This window comes from Cervus elaphus, chromosome 12 (genome assembly GCF_910594005.1).
Source record: "Cervus elaphus chromosome 12, mCerEla1.1, whole genome shotgun sequence".
Lineage (NCBI taxonomy): Eukaryota > Metazoa > Chordata > Mammalia > Artiodactyla > Cervidae > Cervus > Cervus elaphus.
Window position 1 is genome coordinate 91,074,619 of NC_057826.1, and position 26,777 is coordinate 91,101,395.

At 44.0% G+C, this 26,777-nt stretch overlaps 1 protein-coding gene across 1 annotated transcript; it reads left to right on the forward strand.

Moving 5' to 3' along the window:
• Positions 1 to 894: 894 nt before the first annotated feature.
• LOC122705355 (orthopedia homeobox) lies at positions 895 to 10,519 on the forward strand. Its single transcript, XM_043920682.1, has 3 exons — positions 895 to 1,099; positions 2,412 to 2,821; positions 8,464 to 10,519. Exons 1-3 carry the CDS (start codon positions 1,063 to 1,065, stop codon positions 8,992 to 8,994), a joined length of 978 nt encoding a protein of 325 aa, XP_043776617.1. The 5' UTR covers positions 895 to 1,062; the 3' UTR covers positions 8,995 to 10,519.
• The last annotated feature ends 16,258 nt before the right edge of the window (positions 10,520 to 26,777 follow it).

Genomic DNA, 26,777 nt, shown 5'->3' on the forward strand with positions numbered 1-26,777 from the left:
TCAGAACATTAGAAATGGTTCGCTTCACTTGTGCAAAGCACTTTAAATTGTTCAAGTAGTTTAACATATTCGAGAGGAAAATAAAGAGCATTTAATTTTATTTACAGCTTAAAGTGGAGTTGGGAACCGTACTGAACTTAGAAACTTTGTCCAAAGGAGCAGGTTGTGGGCCAGGATGCAAGCGTGGGCTGGCTGAGGAGCTGGAGCCGGGCGTAGGAGGTGTAAAGTGCAAGAAAGACACCACGCTCGAGTCCACGAAGCAGACCTCGGGGCCTGGAAGCAGCGCGGGGTGGGGTGGGGTGGGGATTCGAGTACTGCTATGCGCTCTAGCCTTGCCCCGAAGATGGGATTCTGTAGGCCCGGGGTCCCAGCCAGGGCGTCTGGACACTAGGCGCAGGCCTGCTGGGCGGCCGCGAAGTCTAGGCGCGGTCTGGAGGGCGCGGTGTGCCCTTGTGGTGCTCCGGATTGGCACTGTTGCCCAGCGCGCAGGCCAGGGCTCCTCCCGGGTCACCAAGGGGTCATGCCCTGCTGTCTCCCCTGCCCTACCTCTGCCCCCCGGAAGATCCTAGCTCAGAGACACAGAGCCGCGCCTTCGGAGCGAGCTGGGCGGGACCAGAAGGAAAGGTGTGCCTGGAGAAAGTCTCAGGGAAAAACTACCGTAGGTCGGGCCCAGAAGCCCAGAGCGAGGCCGCGGCGGCCGCCGCTGCTCTAGCAGCTGCTCGGGGCTGGAGCGGCCCGGGCTGCCGCCGCCGCCTCCGCGGGCGGGCGCGGGCGGGCGGGCGGAGCGGGGGACTCTCCGGGCGCTGACATTTGCAGGCTGCCCTCCTGATTGGTCCCCTCGCCGAGCTGCTCACGGGTTCATTCAACTGTTAAGCACCTCCCCGTCTCTCTAAAGGACATTATAATGCAAGAAGCCCCCTTTTTAACCACAAACCGAATTTTCTTTCATTTAGGTGATCTATATATATCTATATCGTATAGCTTATAGCTTATATCTATTTTAAATAACTTAAAGCCGCTAAAATTTGGGGGGGAACAGCTTTCGCCCTGGAGCGGTGCGCGATGCTGTCTCACGCCGACCTCCTGGACGCCAGGCTAGGTGAGTGCGCGCCTCTCGCCCGGGCAGCCAGGAGAAGCCCGGGCAGGAAATTGTCAATTTGTTCCTTATTTTACCTTAATGTGCCCTAAATGGACTAATTTCTTTAAAAGTAATTGTGCTGCATTAAAGTTTAATTTAATTTAACAACGTCTTTTAAAAAAATCTATGGAATATGTAGATCCAAAGGAGTTGGGTGATGTTGTTACTTTTTGTTTTTCTTATGTTTTCACTTCCTCCCTCCCCCTTATTATTGTTATTTATTTATTTTTTTGAAGGGGGCGATCTACCCCGTGATAATTTGTTTGGAGGCGTTTTTTTTCCCTTCTCTTCCCCTCCTGTTTGCCTTAATTTCAGATTTCTTTCTTCTCTTTTTTCCTCTCTTTCTCTCTCCCCATACCTCTTTCTCCTCCTCGTCTAAGTATGGTTGAATTTGTAAAACTCAGTCTTGAAGGAGAAGCCGCGGCAATAGAAGCAATTTACTAAGTGTACTCATTGAGAAAGGAGAAAAGCCAGATTCATCCTCGCAGGCATCCGGCCTGCAAAGGGACTCGGCATTGCCAATCAATGGCTGAGAGGAACGTGCCTTTTATATCTCCGGAAAGAAAAGTTGAATTCTCTAAAGTTTGATTCACTGTTATGTCTAGAGACTTTACTTGAGTTTTCTTAAAGCTGTCTGGGTTACTGGGCTCTGGGTTTCCGGTTTGGGAATCTTTGGTGATGGATGTGACTCCATTTTCCAAACACTTTCTCTGATTTGAGGGGGAGGCGGAGCTGATTTGGGTTGATTTTGGGGGGTGGAAAGCTTGGCGACTTATTCATCTTCCGAAAGTGAGAGGGAATCGGCTGAGGGTCGGAGGTAGAGTTCTCAGGCTGCCTAAGAGCAGGTGGGGCAGCAATGGAGAAACGGTTTAATTTTCCTTCTTTCTTTTCTTCCCCCCTCCCCCCACCCCCCGCTCGGTTCTAGGACAAGCTCTGGAGTTCCTAGAACGCCGGGGGGTACGGTTCATGAAAGGGTCTCCGAGGCATGTTTCATTGCCGGGACTAGGAGTGTTTCATTGTGGGAGAGACGAAAGCATGTGTTGTTTACTAAGGGACTCCGCTGCGGAGAGAAGGGAAAAGGCCGGGAGACGGTCTTGCAACCTGGCAGTCCAGATCCTGGGGCCCCAGGCTGAGCACCCCGGGATACTGCTCCAGAGGGCGACCGTGGGCGCAGAGGGAGCCGAGCGCGGGGCTGGAAAAGGACCACGCGGGGCGTACAGTCCCTCCTGGAATGGCCAGGGCAGTAGTGACCGCCATCCCCTTGCCTCCTCAGGTATGAAAGATGCCGCCGAGCTTCTGGGCCACCGGGAGGCGGTGAAGTGTAGGCTGGGCGTAGGTGGCTCTGACCCCGGGGGCCACCCGGGGGACCTAGCGCCCAGCTCCGACCCAGTCGAGGGAGCCACCCTGCTGCCCGGGGAGGACATCACCACAGTGGGCTCTACGCCGGCCTCGCTGGCGGTGAGCGCAAAGGACCCGGACAAGCAGCCGGGGCCCCAGGGCGGCCCGAACCCCAGCCAAGCCGGTCAGCAGCAGGGCCAACAGAAGCAGAAGCGCCATCGGACGCGCTTCACCCCCGCCCAGCTCAACGAGCTGGAGAGGAGCTTCGCCAAGACTCACTACCCCGACATCTTCATGCGCGAGGAGCTGGCCCTTCGTATCGGGCTGACCGAGTCCCGAGTGCAGGTACGCTGGGCTTGGGCGCCAGGGAAGAAGACAAGCAGCGGGTGGGAGGAATTAGGCGAAGGCAGCAGGGTCTTTCCTTCCCTTACAGGGATCCTGGGCTAAGCTTTCCTGGGTGAAGTTAGCTCCTCTGCCCGCGAACTGGCCCCATCGATGGACAGACAGTGCCCCCATCTCCTGCCAGTATAACCCACATTTCCGCAGAAACTCCTCCAAAGCGAAGCCGGCGTCATTCGATTGCTAGGTCTCTTCCTTCCTCCCTAGAAGGAAATCTCCAGGTCTCCCACCTTCCGTGTCTCCTAGGCGGCTAACCCCCCGCGGGCAATTCCACTCCAGCTCGCATTATAGACAAGTATTTCATTACCCGCTAATGAGTTTGTGTCAAGTGTCTGGATAAATGGGAGAATGCATCATACAATACAGAAAACACGAAAAAGGAGAAAATAAGGCGAAGTGGGCGCCTTTCAGAAAAGATCTACAGGTTTTCCTGCATATCACACTCCTGCCGGTCTCCGGCGAAGTACCCTCTAGCTTCGATGCTTATAAAGGTTTTGAATCTGGTGGCCTACCATTGCGCTGGGGGCAGCTGGAGCGATCCCCCACAGCCTATGAGTCCTGGTTTCCCCTAAAGTAACTTGGGCAGTGTGTGTGGGGGTGGTGGGGGGGGGGGGGATAAGGGCTTTCTGGTGTAGCTGCCCGATTTGAAGAAAGGACATTTAGGTCAGAAAAGACTGACCAGTAGTAAACAAAATCATTACTGACCCCTTGTTCTAGTCTAACCACCCTCCAAGTTGTAAATTATATATAACTTACAAACCACACCTGTAAATTCTATGAAAATTGGGGTATGAAAGTATAAGTCCAATGAATCTCAGATTTTTTCCACTTTTTAGAAGAATGAAAACATTATATCAAATATTTTATGGACAGGTGCTGGACGTGAAATTCCAAGAGGGGCGGTTAGACTTGAGCTATCCAGGGTGCTGAAAACCTTCCTAGCCTGTCTTCGATAGGGTCTTTTCTGTTCCTTATCCTGGGTGTCAATCTCAGCTCTAGCTGCTATCAAAAATTTTAAAGATCTCCGTTTTACAAATTTTAAACATCAAAGTTTAAAGGTTTCAGTTACTTTATATTTAATCTAAAAGTCAAAAGTGTTCATAATCCCAGTGTTGAATTTTTCTGTCTCCATTCAGCGTTTTAAAGACTGTCTAACCTTCTGTTTTAAACAGTCAGCAAATAAATGTCATTGGGACTTAAGGTGGTCAAGTTAATAAAGAGTATAACACACTATATTAACATTTTTACTCAGTGTAAATCTGGGTGGTTTCTTTAGTGAACTCTGGAAGCCCTGAACCATGGGCCATTGAAATTAAGCATCAGAGGCATGTTAATTGCATTGTGCAGATATATATTATTAATGCTCTTAAGCTTTTTTAAAAAAAACCTTGCTCCTCTTTTAAATCTGAAATTGAGTTCATACCCTAACAGAAATATACAATTTCAATATTTTCATTACTGTTAATGATAGTACTGGCTTGTTAAAATCCTGTCAGTTCAAAATTCATAATTTTTTTTCACTCAAGAGAAATACTATATAATAATTTTTAAGGACTAAAATGCTGTTGTTTAACCTAGGCTTCCTAGTAATTAGTTTGAATTAAAATAGAACTTAGAATCACAAATAAAATATAATTGGACAACTGACTTTATGAAAAAAGAAAACGAGGTCTATTAAACTTTATTAGGTCTTCCAAAGGTTAACGGCAGTGATTCTTTTAATATAAAAAGTTATAAATGAAATAAAGCACAAACTATGTAATGGAAACAGTTATTTTTGAGAAGTACACAAAAGAATAATCAAGAAGAATAGAGACAGAGTACTTTAATTGTTCTAGCATAATGTTCAACCAAAGATAATAGCTTGATGCTGATGATAGGAAAAATTTAATAGAATGGTAATTTCAATATTTTTAAAAATAATGTTCCATAGTTTAAAAAGTAATCAGATCAACATAACCTTCTTAATTAACATTTCAAAATGATTAACATTAGGTAATATAATGCAAAAATAATTTATGTAAAATGTATTTACTTCACAATTCACTGTGTCTTTGCTCCTTGACCAAATTCAAATTAAGTAGTAATTGGTTTATGTTCTTATATGATGAGTACTTCATAGTTTTCTTTATAGTTAACAGATTGCCACAAATTCTTTTCAGTACGTGGGCTACTGCACTGATTAAAAATGATCTAAACATTTAATTTATTGCAATTGTATGTTTTTAAAGATACTTTTTGATTCTAGACTAAATGATCCAATATACTTATTTTTATCTACATTTGCCATATATCATCCTTTTAAGTATTTATTAAAGCACCTCTACTCACACGGAGGCCAATTCCATGTCTGATATCACTCCTCTTTTCTGGCTAGTGTAATAAAACCATTCCTTTTATAGCATGCCATTATTAGAAACCAATTTCAGAATTATTTATAACCTGGAATGGCTTATTAAGCAGCAATGCGAGAATCATGCAAATTACGCGATCAAATGCAATATAATAAGCATAATCATTAGTCTCTAGCACGGATTAATTAACTTTCAATATTTTATTTACATAAAAACCAAATCAGTGAAATAACTTCTGCACAGTCAGGCTTGCCTTTCAATATTTTATACGAACAAAAATAATGTGCTGTAATTCCATTGACCGTGTCCCCCAGAATGGCCCTGTCACCTGCCACATCTTAATAGGGGGACAAGCCGAGAGTATTTTCTAGTTTTCTAATGGAATGAGAAATTGCATTTTCTTCCTCTCCCAGCACTATTAAAGTGTAATGAATTCGGCCCAGAGTTCACGGCTGGCTGATCGAAATGAACCTGAGATCTAGGCTTTAATACAGCTCCCCAGATTTCCTCCCAAATCTTCACATTAATCATTTGCTGGATTCCAATGAGATCTTCATAAAGCGTTTGCTTCGAGGGGGGAAAAAAGTAATATTCTCTCTTTCTCCTCTCTTTCTCTATTTCTGAGCCATTTATAGGTGGGGAATTAAACGGGCTATATATTTTAAAATACATTTACAGTATGTCTATATTACTGTAACAGCAGATATCATGAAAGTGGGTTTTTAAATTCCAACCTCCATTAGATTCTCACTGTTGTATTAAGCATCTTCTGAGAAGAGCTGCATTTCAAACTGAGTACAAAGTTGGCTGTGGTTGCGGTTAATATATTTCCTGGAGTTGTCATCTGTGCATTCTCAAAATCTCCCTTAGGTTTTACCTGCATTTTAATCCGTCATGCTCTAGTTTTCAAGTGGAAACATTCACATTTTAAAAACATATGCATCATAGCTTGGAACGGAGGTGCTCAGACCCCATGCAGAATTTTTTTCCCAATCCCAGTAAGCCATGAAACATAAAAAATTTTGTAGCCATCATTTGACTACTAACCCTCAAACATAATTGAGCACAATTTTTCGATTATTTCTACAATGTTTAGTTCTTCAACAGCTGTTCTTTTCCGCTTGTGCCTGAGATTCAGAAATCTTGCTGGCAGGCATGTTTTCTACTGAGATTCTTCTGGGCAATTCCTCCCCCCTTTCTTCTGTTTCTTTTCCCACTCTCCACACCTGCCCACCACAAACAGTCAAACATTTCAGAATTCGCTGACATTTGCAGGGTGCTGGGAACCGGTCTTTAATTTATAGATACCTTTCGAAATATATCTGGGTGCAGAATGTGAGGTGTGGGGACCATTTTGGTCACAGAAGCCGTCCTGTCTAGGTACAGTCTTGGATGGATGATGCGAAGTGACCTGTGGCAGTCCGTCTCCTCGAGGTGCTTTCCTGGGCTCCTGTGGGTTACTCTCCGCTAACAGCTCAATCCTCGGCCTGCTGCCACATTGATCCCAGTCTCTATCTAAGGCCCTGCTGCCTCATTAATCCACTGCGCCACCAGCTCAAGGGGCGTTAGCAGGGAAAGGAGCCTGAATCTTTACCCAATCTGGACACTACAGTAGGCAAAAACATGGAAAATGAGGTAGAAACCAGAAAGAGATAAAGTGGTGGGTGATGGGTGGGTGCATGCGTGGTAGAAAAGCCAGGGCCAGCCCAAAGGCTGAAGAGAATTCTAGATTGCAGGGCTGTTCATATTGGTAAATGAAGAGTGTAGCTCCACTGGCTTGGGTGTGTATAACTGGTTTACTGGGAAAGGGGGTCAGGTACTCCCATACTTGTGATACTCTAGTTTGCAGAATAAACACTAAATAGTTTGGATTAACACATGACCTTAACGGTGGTCAAGTTGCATTGACCAAATTAAATTATGAGAAAATTCAATCAGTACCTAAGCTGTGTCCCACATCATTTATATTTATGCATAGTAAACCTCCAGCTGACTATATGTTGAACTGTAAGCCTGCCAAATAGACATGCTGGCTTAAAAAAAAATCAAATTTAAACATGGGGTGAGGGGAAGTTTTCTTGGTCAGGCAGTTTACTTGGTATCTTTTGGGAAGAACCTTTCCTTCCTCTGTGGTAGTGAATTTGACATTCACAGGCAAATTTGTCTTATAAAGTCTGAACTTCCAGGGTCCACTGTTAAGGAAAAACTAATAGGAAGATTATTTTCATTTGGAGTATATTTTATCAAACGCATCTCTTTTAAAAAGACATCTGGGTTTGTCTGAGCAAAATTAAATTTGATTCATAGGTAGTGTGAGCTTTAAATTTGACTTCCTTTGGCTTGTAGTGGTCAGAAAATTTGCTTTTAATTTATAGATAAAACGAGGCGGGGTTGGCGGTGGGGGGGAGTTGAGGGACCTGGAGGCTTTGTTATTTGGGATCCTCAGTAAATTCTTGGAGGTAATAGATTTGAAAGCGCTGAGGCTTAGGGCTCTAGCTGGTTCCAGCACAGCTGCACAACCCAGATAAAGTACCCTTAGAGGGGCTTCAGCAGCAGGCACGGACTTGTGGCAGTAGTACCAGTTGCTCCGAATCAGAAGTCACTGTGGTGACCCAAGCTACACTCGCTCAGTGGCGCTTGCTTTCCCACATGGATCACTATGTTAAGCTCTCCGCTCCGTCATCCGTGGCGTTAGGGGTTTTCTTTTGTCTTTCGATTTTGAAACCGTCTTTGTCATCCACAGCTCTTCATCAATTTCCAAATTTCCAGCCTTTCTGAAAATTCTATACCCCATCATTGTTATAGGCACGCTATTAGGCCACACGGGTACACATGTTTATCTTCATTTGTACACCTGTGGGTCCAGGTTTGACAAGACGCCTGCCTGCAGACCAGTGCGTCTAAGCGGCTGGCAGAATGTGCGGGCGCGCAGGGGCGTGGTGGATGCTGCGTACGGTGTCTCGTCCGCACGGTGTGTAAGTGCTCCCCGGGCACGGTCACTCAGGATCCTGGAGCTGGCGCCCGGGGGAGGCCCGGGGCGCCGGTTGCCTAGGGCTGGTGGAGAACCAGGGTCCCCGGCTGCGTGTGGGGGCGCGCCGGGCCGATGGCACGTGTTCGGCCTGGGGCCGAGGGGGTGGACCTGCCGCGGGTTTCTCGGGCTCGGGCCCCCGACGCGCCTGGCCGGGCCGCGGGCTAACAGCGCCCTGTGTGTCTCCCCACCCCCGTCCGCTCCAGGTCTGGTTCCAGAACCGGCGCGCTAAGTGGAAGAAGCGCAAGAAGACCACCAACGTGTTCCGCGCGCCGGGCACGCTGCTGCCCACGCCAGGCCTGCCCCAGTTCCCGTCGGCTGCCGCTGCCGCCGCCGCCGCCATGGGCGACAGCCTGTGCTCTTTCCATGCCAACGACACCCGCTGGGCGGCGGCCGCCATGCCGGGCGTGTCGCAGCTGCCGCTGCCGCCGGCGCTGGGCCGGCAGCAAGCCATGGCGCAGTCGCTGTCCCAGTGCAGCCTGGCAGCCGGGCCGCCGCCCAACTCCATGGGCCTGTCCAACAGCTTGGCGGGCTCCAACGGCGCGGGGCTGCAGTCCCACCTCTACCAGCCCGCCTTCCCCGGCATGGTGCCCGCCTCCCTCCCCGGCCCCAGCAACGTCTCCGGCTCGCCCCAGCTCTGCAGCTCCCCGGACAGCAGCGACGTGTGGCGGGGCACGAGCATCGCCTCCCTCCGCCGCAAGGCGCTAGAGCACACAGTCTCCATGAGCTTCACTTAATGCCGCCGCGCCCGGCCCGCTCCGCCCCCGGCACCGCCCCCCGGTCCGCCCCGAGGCCCCGGCGGCGCGCGCCCCGGCCCCCCGCTCCCTGCCCCGGCCCTCGTCCGGGCGCCCTGCCCCGCTCTCCCGCCGCGGCCCCAGCTCCGGGGCCCTGCTCCCTCCCCGCCCGGGCTCCACCACCTCTCGTCCGGCCCTTCCTTCCCTCCGTCCTCCACCGTCCCGGGCTCGACCCCAAGCCTCGGCCCAAGGGGCCTCCCTCCCGCCTGACTCCGCTCCCCGCACCCTCCCCGCCGCGCCCGGCAGCCTCACCTGGCCCCTCCCTCCGCCCTGTCGCGAGCGCCCGGCCCACGCTTGCCCGCGCCCCGCCGCCTCCCGGCTCGCGCCCTCCGCCTGGCCTTCCGACTGGCGGCATTCCCACCCCCACCTTCTCCACGACGCCTGCGGCCCCCTGGCCCCGCGCCTCGCCCCGGGACCCTTCTCGCCCCGCGCCCCACGGCCCCCCTCCCGCGCCCTGCCGAAAGCATCCTTCCCGCCATTTTACTTAGCAGGGAGTAGACTCAGGATCTGAAATCAGACACCAATGGACTGGTTTGTGGGCAGAAACACACACACTCGCACTCTCGCTCACTCTCAGACACTACACACGCGCGCGCGCACACTCATACACAGTGCACCTAGGTCACACACGGACGTGTTCAAGGGACAGCACAATGTTAGGATTTTTGTCTAAAAGGAGGACAAGCATCTACTACCAACCGCCTCATCTGAGGGCCTAACTGATTACAATTTGATTTATCCCTGTATTCTTGCACCGAAATCCTTTCTTTCTTCTCCCACCATCCGTTCCTTGCCTTGTCCATCCGGTCACATCCATGCAGCCCTGTATTGGCTTGCAAGAGAACGTTTTTGTTTTATCTTACTTTTATTCTCTTAAGTACAACTGTGTGAGGGTATTGAGAGAAGGCTTCTCAGGAGGAACATGTCTAGTGGATTGGGTGGCTGGAGTAAACTAAAGCAGTCATGTGATGAAGAGGTGAGCTTACCCATTTTGATAAATGTCTTTATGAGAAAGAGTAAAAGAAACATGTAAGAAAATTTTCCTTTTGTAAAAGCAGAAGCCACATCATTTTTTCTGGATCCTCCAGGGCTGGGCTTTGTTTGCTTCCTTTTCTCCGTTTCTCTCTCCTCGCGCTGCTCTGTGCCCTAGGTTGTTTTGTGGTCGTCCTGTCGTTCTTCGTGCCCCTCGGCCTCTGCCCTGGCCCCTGCCGGCTGCCGAAGGGTGCACTCAGGCATCTACAACCCTGCAACTTTGTACAGAGAAACGCAATCAGCTCTTTCTGCATGTGCTGGTCAAATCCAAACCCAGAGAACAGAAGCGCTTTCGAAGAATGAACAAACATGTGAAATAGGATGTTTTGTGTAGATAAAGCATTCTTGTTACATACTGGTCAATTTGTGATATGTTTTAACTTATTGTCTGTGCTTATTTATGGAATTTGGTTTTCTTAATAAATGTTTGAGCTAATATAAAGCATATTATTTGACTTTTCCGAACAAGTTTATATCAAGTTAAATGTAAATGGATAAAATAAAATCATTTTCAGTATGTGATACGGAGAAAGATGGGTTTTGGTGTGAGTTTGAATGACAGAAGGGTCTCGTGGGGGGAAGGGAAGAGAACTTTTCTAAGAGGTTCTCAGTTGGCGGGATCCCCGCGTCTGGGACTCGTCCGCCCTTCGGTGTGCTTGGGTTCAGTTCCCAGGCCGCACCGCACCCTACAGGACGCACGGATACAGCGTCCCCGCCGCCAGGCCTAGCCTGCAGTCCCCGGGTACGCAGGCCGGAAGTGAGAAGCGGCCCGGCGATCGCCTCACGCGAGCTCGAGGCCTCGCGAGGCTTCAGGTCGACCCCTGCCTCAGCCCACGATGGGCCTCCGGGCGCAGCTGCCCGCACTTAATGCAGGGCCCGAGAGTTGATAAAGCTGCTCGCGTGAACGGTCTCTACCGGACAAAGCAGCGGTCGGGAGCCCTCGTCGTCGGGCTGCGTCTGGAAGGACCACGGTGACGGAAGCGTGGAGAGCTCCGGAGCTCTGCCTTCTGGCGTCTGCCCCAAGGTACCCGGTGGACTAGAGAGGCCCGGGGCCCCTCTCCTGGGGCCTAGGCCTCGAGGCCGTCCGAAGGAGGCGGCCGGTCCCCCCTGTGTCGGGGGTCCAGGCGAGGCCTCAGACACCTGGGGCTCCAGATGGGGGCACGTCGTCGGGAGAAGGGTGTCCGGGGCGCCTGGCTGCGGATCAGGCCCTCTCAGGCCTTCCCTGGTTCACTCTGGGTTTGCTCTGGTTAGCTGAGGATCCCTGCTTGGGTTGAGCTAACCTCAAATTTAGACACGTGTTCAGCGCACATCCCCACACTGACTGGTAGTGAAAAATTGCTGCAGTTTGTTTGCGGTAGAATGAGGCGGAAGGTTTCGGGTTTTTTTTTTTAAACTTGAAGGCAAATCGGTATCGCAGGCTTCCTTTGGAAGACTAACCAAAATCAATCTTGTGGTTTGAAATTTAACGGTCATTATAGGCATTAAAATGCACCTTTTCCCATGGGAAGATTTCTCATTTAGTTGCCATAGAATGGAAACCCTAAAAACACCCTTGTCCTAGAACACAATTTCAAACCGTTGGGCTAGGTGTGAGCTTAGGGCACTGTTAAAATTGTTACTCAACTAAGAGAACACAATGGGATCTCCTGGAAGGTGAGGACAAAAAGGCATGGTTTTCTATGATAATGAAAAATCATTGGTTCAAGGTACCTTAGGAATTTTAATTAAAGGGGTTCACACAATATTTCAGTTCTACATTTTCTAAAGGGTATATAATGTTAGAGGGTATTTCTAAAGGGTATTTAATATAATGTTGAAATATTAAAGAAGATAAAAACAGGCTCATGTGGGATTTCATGTAAAAATGGAACAGTTTTATATTTTAGAAGTCATCTTAGATTTTAATTTAGCAGTGTGATAACCAAATTTCTAAAATATCTGTAGATGAAAAATACTTGTCCTTGTTTTTGCATTTTGTCATATTCTCCCTTGGCTTAGTGCTTTTTTTTTTTCATGTTGAATTTGTGGATACTGTAATCTCAAGTCACATTTAAGAGATCAGTACAAATCACACATTGTTTCACCACTGAGCATGGAAGGTTGTTTACAAGGATGCTAATTTTACAGCTTTTTTATGCTGCTATAAAGCATAACTTTATGATGTAGGAATGCAATAAAGGATGCTAAGTGGAATCTTTAAAAATTGTATTTCTGAAAGGCAAGGGAAATGGGACTTTCATTTGAAAAAAAATGGGGCAACTCAGAACACCGATGAGAAGTTGCAAATCAACTGAAGTGATAGATGCTTTCAAAGATACTTATATTTCATAATGTAATGGTTATTTATCAATATTATAATGAAAGTGTGCAGAGTTTTTCACTTGACCTGACTCTGGAATAATATTTGTTTCTATGGCAATAGATTTTTGTATTAAGAAATCTGAACATTCTAAAGTCATAGATGCCATTAGCATAAGGGAAGGCAACCTGGTCTAAATTGTTAAGGTTGACAGTTTAGTAGTGATAAAAAGCAGATAATACGAATCTCAATCACAAGCCTGAGAGATTTCTGCATTTTGAGGGAGGGAAAAAAAACTAACGACAGAGTCATGCTTCACATTACTTTTTTACTCCTTATCAGCAATTCTGACTCAAAACTGTTAAAGTTTTAAAAATAACTAATTATATTCCACAAGGAAATAGAGACAATAACGATGAATAATATTAGAGAACAAGGTAGATAAGTACAGCATGTCAGATGTCCTGCCTCTAATGAATTGTACTTTTTGCTGAGTAGTCTTTTTTGGCATTGAATACCACCAACATGTGCTAGCTAGAAAAAGTCAAAGTCTATTATGATGTAACTATTTGATTGATTTATTTGAATACGCACTTTTATCTTTGTAGCTTTATTTTTCAATATTGGTCCTGAATATCATACGTGGCATGCAAGTGATGGCATAGTAATGATGTTGCACTTAGTTTACCTTTTGTTGATGGTGGGAGAAACAGAATGTAGGAATTTAGCCTACTAGAGATGACGTTAGAAACTGAGTAGAAAATAGCATGCAGAGCAATTTGGGTAAATCAAGGTAGATGTAAATGGAAAATGTAGAGGAAGTTCTAACTTTGAGGCAATTTATGTTTGATGTCATCAGTGACTGCTTACCTTGAAAATGAAAATGTTTTTAATTTGTGTTGTGGACTTCACGTATTAATTTTTAGGGTAAAGAAAAAACTTAACCCACAAAGATGTGTCTTCTAGTAATGACAGTAGTTAACCTGTCAGTTGAAAGAATGTAACCTTCCTTTTCTCCTTTTCATGACATAAAGATAATCTCATCTGAGGGCATTTATGTGAAGAAATAACAGCATGGCATGGTGAAACTGCTGGCTCATTAATCCTGGCATCTACTTCCTACAGGGTTCCTTGATTAGTTAGATTCATTCATCGGGCATTTCAGAGTTTTTGATTTGTCACCATTGGCTAGGTTCACTGAGTTCAGACTAAATTGAGCCAGAAGCAATGTTTATTAGTAATTTTGTAGTACAGGCTACCCTAATAATTCAACCCAAATATCTCGTCTGAAAAATACCCATTCACCCTCGCTTCTAATGTGGGTTGCAGCTGTGTTTGTAGGGAATTGAAAGAACACAAGTGACTGGGTATGTATTTTCTAAATTATTAATATGACGGCTAATAGCTGTAAACCCATCTTCGTGTCCAATGCAGAAATTATGATTCATTTTAGAAATGAAAGCAGCAGCAAGGGGGGCACCCCCTGCCTGGCTCTCTGCTAACTCTCATCAGTGCAGAGCGTTTGGTGCTGGAACCACGGCCTGTTTACGTGTGGTCATTACAGAGAGAAACAGAACAATGCTTTTCCTTGTGCATACTCTATCAAAACAAGGCATGAATTTGTACAGCTTACTGGAACATGCTTTTAAGGAATTTCAGGCATGAGCTACCCAAAGGGCCCGCTTTTGCTTTTGACATTGTCATAATCAGTCTTTAGGCAGACACAGTTTGTGCAGTTAAGCTACATCTTCCATCCACATGATCAGATATCCCATATGTCCCAGTGTCCATCTTTGAAGCCACCTTGAAGTATAGATATACTTATTGCAGTTGCTCCTGCCGCCACAGTTCCTCTTAGTTCTGAGTTGAAGTAATTCGCAAGTACCAAGAAATATATAATTAACTCATAAGACATATATACTATATATTCTTTGTCTTTCATTTAAATGTCACAGGACTTTACGTGCTTTTTACTCACAGTCCTTATTGATTCTATTTCAGACGAACCCAATCAAGGTCAGTTTAAGAACTCTTAGAAACCCTTAGCACCGAAAAGATATGTGATTCTTATGAAATTAGAAATACTAAATTGTAAAACACAAAACATAGGTATACTGAAATTAAATTCTTTCTAGATTTTCTAATTTCTGAATTCTCAATGAGCTCAGTGAAGTTGAGTTGGTCTCTCTTTTTGCTGCCCTTGCTTTGTTAGTTATCACTTGCTTAGTCTGCTATTAGGTACTCCAATACTGATTTCAGAAGTAACATTTTCTGAGGGTATCTATTACTTTTCCTCCAGTACCCTACATTTGCACCCCATTTTTCAGCTGATAGAGGGCATTATCTCATTTAAATCATCATGGCATCTTTATGAAGTAGATATTATAATCTCTATTTTACAAAGAAATTGAGACTCATAGATAACTGTGTTAAAATTAAGCATGGTTTCAAGGGTCTAGGAACACTCATTTCCTGTTAAACTTTATCCTCTCTTTAGAGATTAATTCTTTCATGATAGCTCTAGTATGCCACTGAGAAGGCTCTTTATTGTATGAGCAGTCTTTATCAATGAAATTGTCCTCTTGTGACATCTCTGGGCTGAAGGTGGCAGGAAGCTTGGGAACTAGCTCTGGGAACACTTGGTGGTGGGTGATTTTACATGAAGAGGGGATGGTTTGTCCATAAGGGAGAGGATCCTGAACTCCCTTGGTGCTTCCAGTATGTTTCTTGTCTGTCCCTGCAAGATTTTATGGGGTATCTTTTGATGTTGCTTTTATGTAATATTAACTAGTCATAACTCAAGATAAGCTATTTCTCACCCTTCTGTTCTCCACATATTAGTAACCTTCTGTCAATCAGAGAATTATAAAATCTTAGCATCTAAAGGGCTCTTTGAAGTCATGCTGTTCAAATTTCTTGGCCACAGTTGTCTGTTTTTCACTTTTCACTAAGTGGACTGGCAGATTCTGGTTGAACACAAAACCTCTATTATTGGACCAACTTCCAGTAAGTGTTGGCTTGGCCAAGAAGTTCATTTGTGTTTTTCTGTAAGATTGGGCTTAGTCTGCCTCATGCTCTTTCTTCTATAGTCTTCCCTCACTGGGGACTTTCTATTACACCTCTTAGTACTGAAATTATTTTTCTCTTAAGTCTTTTATTAATATTTATATCAGTCGGTATAACCACTGCGCTGTGCTGTGGAACCAGAGAGACCTCTCTGGTGGAACGTAAGTGCAGTTTGTTCTTGCTTGTACAAGTTCCGGTGTAAGTGGAGTGCTTCTCGTGGACACTGTCCCTTCGTGTGTGACTTGTGATCCAAGCTCTTGTCATTTTGTGGCTCAACTACTTCATTATAGGGCTTCCTTCATCTTTGGGGAAGGAAAAGAAAGAACTTGAAGGTGTGAATTGACTCTAATGCTTTGGTCCAAACTTCTGTTCAAGATCCGATAAACAAGAGCTAGTTAGACGGCTTTCCCTAATTGCATGAGGGCAGGCAAATGTAGGGGAGCAGGTGGGTTGTCAGTGAGTAGAATATCTCTGCCACAATCTTATTTTCCCTGTTATAAACACCTCTAGTTCTCTTACTTAATGTGTTTTTCATACTTGGAAGTCAACTGTTTTTTTGTGTGTGCTTATTGACAACGCATGGAGGTGGGAGGGTGCTAGAGAAATTGATGATATCCAAGCTCTTGAGAAACCTACCATGTTATTAAGGGGACAAGACAAATATATTTTAAAAAGGAAACTGTACAAGGCAGTTTTTAATGATTTGATCAAGTGCTCAGTACTCTGATCCATATTTTAAATGAAGTGGAAATTCAAAGAAGCAGGAACTCCTTGCGGATAGAATTCCTGGGCAAGGCTGTCTGAAGGAACTGGGCCACAGAGGATCATCAGTCAGTGTCATCCTTGAGATTTTTTTCTCCACTTTAGTAAAGTTCTTTTGACTTTTCCTTGTAGGTCTCATTTCACATCAGTAAACTGTTTGGTTTCCTATATTGTTACTAAATCCTCCACCTGTCCTGTTAAATTTGAAGCCATTGATCAGATTCGGGCCTCTAATGACCAGGACAAGCCATGGTGGACCATTTCCATACTCATGTTGATAGCCATTCATAATCTGATATAGTGTTATCAGTATCACTGAAACTACCCAGTTGGATAAATTGTAGCAGTATAATTCCCCAGTGTCTAACATAGACTCTGGCACATAGTAAGTATTCAGTAGATGTTTATTAAGTTGAATTTCAGATATGTTGGTGTTAAAGCTCCCAGCTTATTGCACTTGCTATTTGTCTGTCATATCTCAGGGAGTAGTTACCACTTTTAAAATATCATATATTAAAGGGCTTACATTAAGGTGAAAAACAAATGAATTACTCCTGATAACAAGCAAAATAATAAATTCATTCTCTCCAAAATAGACCATGCTCATTCTATGGTAAGCTCCTTGCTCACTTGGAGTAAACTGGCCACCTGTGGGAGGCTAATTAGCTTTTCGAAAGAACCGAGGGCCCACGTAGCATCTTCGAAAAGATAATTTAGTAAGTGATGCTCAGGTATCTTGGAGAGTTAATATGCCACTCTTAGAAACCCCAGTGACGATTGTCCTGCACAATAGAGGGAGGAGCAGATGCTTGCCAGGAAACCAGCCGTTTTGAATTTCCCTGTTGGAAGACTTAAGAGCTTCATTTTCCTTTTAAACTTAGTAGCTTCTCTGAGAACTGGTTGTATGCTCTGAGACATTTCAGGTTTGAAGAGTTATGAGAATTTTCTCCTTAGGCAGAACTCCAAAGCAGGACCTTCAGGTTCTGGTAGGGGTTGCTCATTAGGAGGTTGCTGCTTCTCAGGGAGATAGGTTTTCTTTTTCTTTTAGTTATAAAGTATCAATCTTTGTCCTGACTCTACTCTGTTATAGTTGGGGACCTTGAAGAAATGCAGCACAGTTTGAAAAACATAGTTGTAATCCTTGGTCAGCCATTATCTGACTGGATGGTCTTGGTCCTGTCTCTTAGCAACTGTGTGGTTCTGTTTCCTCAGATGATATCTGAAGTTCTTTCCCAGTGCTCACCATTTATAATACATAATGTTTGAACTCTATATGGCTGACTATTGTGGGCATATCAATGAAAAAACACCTGTTAATCAGAGGCCTGCACTGGCCTTTGTCTAGTCTGTTTCTTTTAAAGGTATTGTCCTTTTATCTGGCAGGAGAGAAACTGATTCTGAGTCAAGTCAGCATTGTGTTAAAGGGAGTGAAAAGATAAGCATAAAACCCCAGTGTTCTGCTGAAGAGGTCCTGCCACTCACAGTAACCTCTTTGTAATAGGACTAGGGAAGAGGTTGGGGCTGCAGGAGAATTATTTTCCAGAGAGGAAAGAAAGATTGGAACACGCAGATTTAAACTTTCCATAGACAAATAAGGTAGTGCAAGGGAAGCCTCATCCCTGTCCTGAAATCATCAGTGCCATGGGGCTTGTGTATCATCCAGTGAAGTATGGCAGTTGGTAGCAGTCCCTGGGGGCTCAGTGGGTAAAGAGTCTGCTTGCACTTGGGGAGAGCTGTGTTCGATCCCTGGGTTGGGAAGATCCCCTGGAGAAGGAAATGGCACCCCACTCCAGTATTCTTGCCTGGAAAATCCCATGGACAGAGGAGCCTCATAGGCTACAGTCCATGGGGTCACAGAGAGTCGGACACGACTGAGCGACGACATGCATGCCATACCTGAGACGGCCCCCAGACACATCTCCTGTAGTTGTTTGGGGCTGCTCCAGGAGTTGGAGAGAAAAGGAGCAAAGGAAAATTTTCTTTATCTGGGAGGTGGGAACACAGGTATTTTTAAAATTGTTCTTCAAGTGGCATGTATACTCTTGTTTGTTGGACATATTTCCCAATAAGAACACAACAGCAAAAGTACCAGTTGTAATTTTTTCCCTCCCTTGGTATCCCATCTTCAGATATTAGCTTTTCTAGAGTTACCAAGATTTTACAGATTGCTTTAGAGATTGATGGCCTAAAAGCTTCTAAGTACATAGAGACACCTTCTATATTGTTGGCTTCTCGGTGAAACCCAAGGGCTGGGCTGCAAAGTCACTTCAGTCATTTATCTGCCTCCTGGCTTTAAAGAAACAGTGGAAACAGTGACAGACTTTATTTTTTTGGGCTCCAAAATCACTGCAGATGGTGACCACAGCCATGAAATTAAAAGACACTTGCTCCTTGGAAGCAAAGTTATGACCAACATAGACAGCTTATTAAAAAGTAGAGACATTACTCTGCCAACAAAGGTCCGTCTAGTCAAGGCTGTGGTTTTTCCAGGGGTCATGTATGGATGTGAGAGTTGGACCATAAAGAACACTGGGCACTGAAGAACTGATGCTTTTGAACTGTGGTGTTGGAGAAGACTTGTGAGAGTCCCTTGGACTGCAAGGAGATCCAACGAGTCCATCCTAAAGGAGATCAGTCCTGGGTGTTCACTGGAAGGACTGATGCTGAAGCTGAAACTCCAGTACTTTGGCCACCTGATGCGAAGAGCTGACTCATTGGAAAAGACCCTGATGCTGGGAAAGATTGAGGGCAGGAGGAGAAGGGGACGACAGAGGATGAGATGGTTGGACGGCATCACTGACTCAATGGACATGCTGCTCCTGCTGCTAAGTTGCTTCAGTCGTGTCCGACTCTGTGCAACCCCATAGACGGCAGCTCACCAGGCTCCCCTGTCCCTGGGATTCTCCAGGCAAGAACACTGGAGTGTGTTGCCATTTCTTTCTCCAATGCATGAAAGTGAAAAGTGAAAGTGAAGTCGCTCAGTGTGTCCGACTCCTAGAGACCACATGGACTGCAGCCCACCAGCCTCCTCCGTCCATGGGATTTCCCAGGCAGGAGTACTGGAGTGGGGTGCCACTGCCTTCTCCCAATGGACATGAGTTTGAGTAAACTCCAGGAGTTGGTGATGGACAGGGAGGCCTGGCGTGCTGCAGTCCATGCGGTCGCAAGCAGTCAGACGACTGAGCGACTGAACTGAACTGTCTTTAAAGAAGTCCTCTTCCCTCTCTTGGAAAAGTCCTCTCCTCTTCCTTATTTTTATTTCTTGGCTTTGAAATTCCCAGAGTCCATTTTTTACTGTGTAATATTCTCCTTTGAGTTTCCTTCTTCCTTGCCTATGGTAATCCTATTGTTTCTTCTAGACAGGCAACACTCATGCTCCTGCCCCTGAATTTCTGCTGCCTTCTTATCCTTTTTATACTGCTGATATAGGGCAGTCATCTGCTCCTAGCATTTAAATTTTATGATAGTCCTGTGCTCTGTACTTTAGAGCTCATTACTCAACTTTATTTTTCCAAAGCTTTATTTATATATAAATATTAATGCAAAGCAACATGAATGAAATCCACTTAAAATCTCTTCCTCTGATTGTTTTCATTGGCTTGTGATCCCTTTCATTCCTAATATGTGTGCCCATTTAATTTTTTTAATATTTGTGACCAAAAAAATAGGTGATATTTTGCATTCTGCCTCTGTGTACTTTTCATATTGGAGCATGTCTTCCTATTTATATGTTTAATGACTATAGTATTAGTCATTTTTCTGATTACGTAGTCTTTTCTGTTGATAAATATTACCTGTTTATTGTGAGAATTAAGTCTAAACACATTTGTTCATTCGAAATATATCTGAATGCCTGATTCTGTAGCCCCATCACCTAGTTAAGCACTATTAAGATTTGATGTATTAGTGTTGTGTGTGTGTATAGATGAGAGAGAGTTATTTTAAAATAAAAGAGTCTTTTAAAAGTGTATATCAAGTGTCCTGAGTGAAAACACAACAAAAGAAAGTTGTATGCTCATAGCACATTATCCAGCATGATAATTACCTGTTACATGTGGCTGAGTGTTAAGTGTTAGTGGCTCAATTGTGTCTGACTGTTTGCCACCCCATGAACTATTGCCTTCTAGGCTCCTCTGTCCATGGTGTTTCCCAGGCAAGAATACTGGAGTGGGTTGCCATTTCCTTCCCCAGGGGATCTTCCCGACCCAGGAATTGAACCCGGGTCTTAGAAGTTCCTTACATGTGGCTATTTAAGCTAAAATAAAAGTTAATTAAAAGTTCAATTTCTCAGTCACAAGAGCCATATTTTAAGTGCCTAGTGGCTACTATTTTGGGTATCATTATAGAAAGCTTTATGGACAGTGTGGACTTGTGCAAGTCTAGACTAGGGCGATGTAGGATCAAGTTTCTCTGCCTCTTGCTGAGTTCCATGGGACTTCACTCTGTGGTGTCGCTAGGGATTTGTACCATGTAACTTGGCAGTGAGTACTCCTGAGGGCCTTTGAAGAGATACATGGGAGAACTTACCTAGCCATTGGGTTTCTGTTGTAGATTTCAAAGTAAAGGTTTTTTAAAATGGGGAAAGGGGACCTGAGGAAGAGTGTGCTAATGACCCAGGGGTATAGAATGAGAAGGATGTGCAATTCAGGTCTAGTATTTCTGTGCTTGCTGTATACCACTACTCTAGTCCACACTTCGGAGAAGGCAATGGCGCCCCACTCCAGTGCTCTTGCCTGGAGAATCCCAGGGACGGCGGAGCCTGGTGGGCTGCCGTCTATGGGGTCGCACAGAGTCGGCCATGACTGAAGGGACTTAGCAGCAGCAGCAGCAGTCCACACTTCAATGATTTGCTCTGTCAGTGTTAACCAAAGAGTCCTGTTATACGAGGTTTTAAATTGGATCCGTATGTAAATTTGGGACAATATGTGGGTCATTTAGAGTTGCTATTTGGGAGAGGCAGTGAGGGTCCAGGAGTAGATCAACTATAAAGTAGTTACGCACACAGATGCTCCTCCAGCAATGCCGTAGCTGTTGAGGAAACAGCTGCCTTGTCACAGTTTACCAGGGCCTGATTGGAAATTAGCCATACTTTCTCCTTAGGGTATCTTCAGTTCCCCGGAGATCTCGAAAGTGGTTCTACATAGGTCTACCTGGTGGGCCTAGTCCGATGTGCTGTTTCGTTAATTACAGTGCAGATCGTGGTTGTGCACTCCGTATGAAGATGTGCATACAAAGCCTGCAGATGTGCACAGAGGGATAGCTGTGGTGAAGGCTGACTGGGTTGCACTGGTACCAGGGTGGTCACTGAGAATCTTGATGGATTTATTTCATGATCTGGGCAGTGTCAGGTATGTAAAGAGCAGAGATTCAACTGAGCAAATAGAAAAAAAAAAAAAGAATGTATATAGTTCCTCCTTTCTCAAAACACATAGAGTATGTTTAAACGGTTTTTTGGAGTTTTAAATGGTGATTTAAATATAACCGATTAGTTTTTTTACTGTGGGAACTTAGTTTTAAAATGGAAACTTTAAAAAATGATAGCCTAGTATCCTCTTTGCTGACAATATTGGAGAATCACAAACTCATCATTGACTTAGTTTATATAGCATTGACTGTGAATGCATGTTATTGTAGCCATTAATTTTTTAAATTTTAAAAAAATTTCAGACATATACAGATGTAGAGAGAACAATGAACTCCCCTGTGTCTATCACCCAGGTGTAATAAAGATTTTTTATTCCATTTGCTTCATTTATTATTCTTTCCATAATTTTTCTGTTTGGTATATTAAAGCACACTTCACACATTGCACATATTTAAATATACATCTCTAAAAATATAAATGGAGAAGCCGTTTTAAGTAATTTTTAGAAAAAATATTTATTCACCTGCACTGGGTCTTAGTGCAGCACTCAGGGTCTTCAATCTTTGTCGCGGCATGCAGATCTTTAGTTGCAACATAAGAACTGTTCATTGCAGAATGTGGGATCTAGTTCCCTGTCCAGGGATCAAACCTGGGTCCTCTGCATTGGAAACACAGAGTCTTAGCCACTGGACTACTAGGGAAGTCCTTTAAGTTATTTTTTTATCTTCTAATCTATAATCACATTTGCCTGTCTGAAAAATGTCTTTTTTAGAATTAGTTCATTTGAATCAGGTCCAAACAAGGTCTGTACATTATTTGTTCTTGTTCAATTGCTAAGTCATATCCAACTCTGCAACCTCATGGACTGTAGCATGCCAGGTTCCTCTGTCCTCCACTATGTCCTGGAGTTTGAGATCAAATCCATGTGTATTGAGTCAGTGATGCTATCTAACCATTTCATCCACTGCTGCCCCCTTCTCCTTTTGCCTTCAGTCTTTCACAGCATCAGAGTCTTTTCCAGTGAGTCAGCTCTTCACATCAGGTGGCCAGAGTATTGGAGCTTCAGCATCAATCCTTTCAATGAATATTCAGGGTTGACTTCCTTTAGGATTGACTGGTTTGATCTCCTTGCTGTCCAAGAGACTCTCAAGAGTCTTCTCCAGCACCACAGTTCGAAGGCATCAATTCTTCAGCCTTTTTTTTGTCCAGCTCTCACATCTGTACATGGCTACTGGAAAAACCATAGCTTTGACTGTATGGATATTTGTTGGCAAAGTAATGTCTCTGCTTTTTAATATGATGTCTAGGTTTGTCATAACTTTTCCTCCAAGGAGCAAGTGTCTTTTAATTTCATGGCTGCAGTCACTGTCCTCAGTGATTTTAGAGCCCAAGAAAATAAAGTCTGTCACTGTTTCCATTGTTTCCCCATCTATTTGCCATGAAGTGATGGGACTGGATCCCTTATCTTAGTTTTCTAAATATTGAGTTTTAAGCCAGCTTTCTCACTCTCCTCTTTCACCTTCATCAAGAGGCTGTTTAGTTCCTCTTCACTTTCTGCCATAAGGGTGGTGTCATCTGCATATCTGAAGTTATTGATATTTCTCCCAGCAATCTTGATTCCACCTTGTGCTTCATCCAGCTTGGCATTTCACATGATGTACTCTGCATGTAAGTTAAATAAGAAGGGTGACAGTATTCAGCCTTGATGCACACCTTTTCCTATTTGGAGCCAGTCTGTTGTTACATGTTCGGTTCTGTTACTTCTTGACCTGCACACTGGTCTCTCAGGAGGCAGGTCAGGTGGTCTGGTATTCTTGTATCTTTAAGAATTTCCCACAGTTTGTTGTGATCCACACAGTCAAAGGCGTTAGCATAGTCAATGAAGCAGTAGTAGATGTTTTTCTGGAATTCTTTTGCTTTTTCTATGATCCAATAGATGTTGGCAATTTGATCTCTGGTTCCTCTGCCTTTTCTAAATCCAGCTTATACATCTGGAATTCTTGGTTCACATACTATTGAAGGCTAGCTTGAAGGATTTTGAGCATTACCTTGCTGGCATGTGAAATGAGTGCAATTATGTGGTAGTTTGAGTGTTCTTTGGCATTGCCCTTTGTGACTGTATGAAAACTGACCTTTTCCAGTCCTGTGGCCACTGCTCAGTTTTCCAAGTTTGCTAACATATTAAGTGCAACACTTTGACAGCATCTACTTTTTGGATTTTAAATAGCTCAGCTGGAATTCCATCACCTCCACTTGCTTTGTTCGTAGAAATGCTTCCTGAGGCCCACTTGACTTCACACTCCAGGATGACCAGCTCTAGGTGAGTGAGCACACTATTGTGGTTATCTAGGTCATTAAGACCTTTTTTATACAGCTTTTCTGTGTATTCTTGCCTCATTTTCTTAATCTCTTCTGCTTTTGTTAGTTCCTGGCTCATAGCTTTATTTAGTTATGCAAGTTGCTTTACTGTGACAAGGCTGTGATCTATGAAGGGGCCATATGTTATAGTTATCTTTTGTTACTGCTTTTTAACGGTTTGGTAATATTTAGTGGGGCTTCCTAGGTGGTGCCCTGATAGCTCAGGTGGTAAGAATCCACCTGCAGTGCAGGAATCCCTGGTTTGATTCCTGGGTCAGGAAGATCCGCTGGAGAAGGGATAGGCTACCCACCCCATTGTTTTGGGGCTTCCCTTGTGGCTCAGCTGGTAAAGAGTCTGCCTGCAATGCGGGAGACCTGGGTTTGATCCCTGGGTTGGGAAGATCCCCTGGAGAAGGGAAAGGCTACCCACTCCAGTATTCTGGCCTGGAGAATTCTATGGACTGTATAGTCCATGGGGTCACGACGAGTCAGACATGACTGAAGTGACTTAGTATGCACTTTTGTGATTAGCACAAAATTTAGTGATTATATAGAGTTGAGCAACCACTATTACAAGCCACTTTTAGAGCTTTTCCACACTCCCCCAAATTTCTTCTGGCCTATTTGCAGTCATTCTGTCCGTCAGCTTCCAGCCCCAGGAAACCACTGATCTGCTTTGCTTTGTATACATTTTCTTTTTCTGGACAGTTCATATCTGAAGTCTTAAAATAAGTAGTTTCTTTCTCTCTCCCTTTTCCCCCGGCCACCCACTTACTGTTCTGTAGAATGCCCTGTGTTCTGGTTTTCTTTTTGCTTCTTTCTGGTGTCATCTATCCCTCCCCCCTTCGTGTTTCTCTCCAGAACAGCTTTATCCAGTAGAACTTCTGCAGTGATGGAACTGTCCTGTGTCTGCACTTTCCGATGGCTCCGTGTGACTTTGAGCGTTTGTGGTTGAGAATTTTTAATTTTACTTTTTAAATTTAAATAACTACATGTGGCTAGTGGTCATTAGTGTAATCAGATTTGGGTTCAACATTTTTGGGCATGAATATTTCCTAGGTGGTGCTCTATGGTTTTTGCTGGATCATACCAAGTGGCACAAGTGTTTGCTTGTCTTACTTTCAGCCATGTGGTGGTTGACCAGTGGGCTCAGGCGGTGACAGCCTGACCTCCATTGTACAGGTCCAGCAACTTTATCTGATGGTTTTGTCCATTTAGAAATATTGCCTGAAGCAGTTAGTTCACCAAGGCCTACAAAATGGTGATTTCCCACCTCATTCTATTGTTATTTTCATATTTATGAGCTGGAATTCCTTTATCAACTAGAGTTATTTGGTTATCCTAAAATACATTTTGTATAGAAAAGACTAGATAAATGCCTGTTTTTTTGCCTTTTAACAGTCAGTCTTCAGAATAAGTCATGTATGCCCTAGATCTTTCCAGTAGAGTTCATAGAGGAGGTTTTTTGGTGTTTTTTTTTTTTTTTTACTGTAATTACAAACTTGAGGTGTATATATTCATTGTTTTTTAGTCAGTTGTATTTATATTTATTTTGATGCTCAGAGTATCCCATCTTTGACCAATAGGGGTTCTTTGTGTTGGTTCACATGTTCTTTTGATAAAACCATAGAGAATACTAATCATTAAGGAAATGCAGATCAAAACCACAGTGAGATACCACCTCACACCCAGTAAGATGGCTACTGTTAGAAAAACAAATAAGTATTTGGCCAGGATGTGGAGAAATCACAACCCTGTATTGTATAGTGTGGTTGAAAATATGAAATGGTACAGATGCTATGGAAAACAGTACAGTGATTCCTCAAAAAACTAAAAATAACATTACTGAATCATCCAGCAAATGCTTTTCTGAATATATACCTAAAGGAACTTAAAGTAGGGACTCGAGGACATTTTTGTTTACTCATGTTTATAGCAGCCTCCTTCACGGCAGCCGAAAGATGGGAGCAGTCTAGGTGTCCATCGATGAAGAATGATTGAGTAAAATGTGGTATGTGCATACAATGGAATATGACTTAGATGTTAAGAGAAAGGATATTCTGACACATGCTCCATTTTAGGTGAACCTTGAGGGCATTATACTAAGTGAAATAAACCAGTCAAAAAAGTACTGGTATTGTATGACTTCACTTACATTAGGTACCAAGAATACTCAAATTCATATATATAGAAAGTAGAATGGATATTACCAGGACTATGTGGAGAACGGGAATTATTATTTAATGCATACTGAGTTTCAGTTTTGTAAGACGTAAAGAGTTCTGTGGATGGATGGTGGTGATGTTCGCGACAACAGTGTACTTAATGTACTTGATGCCACTGAACTGTATGCTAAAAGTGGTTTAAGATGGTAAATTTTGTTATTTGTATTCCACCACAACTTTCTTTTAAAAAGTGGTTTCATCAGAGTGCTCAAAGCTGGTGCACTGGGACAACCCAGAGGATGGGATGGGGAAGGAGGTGGGAGGAGTTTTGGATGGGGGACACATGTTCACCCATGGCTGATTCATGTCAGTATATGGCAGAAACCACCACAATATTGTAAAGTAATTAGCCTCCAATCTAAATTAATAAATTAATTAAAAAAGAAGTGGTCTCATGAAATTTTAAATGGGCACAAGCATGATTGGAGTACATTTAAGTGAGAATGGGAGGAATGGAATTGGAGAATTTAGATAAAGGCAGTAGTTTGAAACCTTAAAATATATACAAAATCAACAAAAAGCATTAAAAAATCATTTATATGCCACTTAAAATGAAGCATTATTTTTATATATTTTCTTCATATATGTGTATATTATAAGAAATTTATGTCATTAAAAA

Excerpts from the sequence above, each read along its gene's own strand:
- LOC122705355 (XM_043920682.1), top strand. The coding sequence starts at position 1,063 with ATGCTGTCTCACGCCGACCTCCTGGACGCCAGGCTAG. Across the intron at positions 1,100-2,411 it reads CCTCCTGGACGCCAGGCTAG|GTATGAAAGATGCCGCCGAG; the intron begins GTGAGTGCGCGC and ends TTGCCTCCTCAG. Across the intron at positions 2,822-8,463 it reads TGACCGAGTCCCGAGTGCAG|GTCTGGTTCCAGAACCGGCG; the intron begins GTACGCTGGGCT and ends CGTCCGCTCCAG.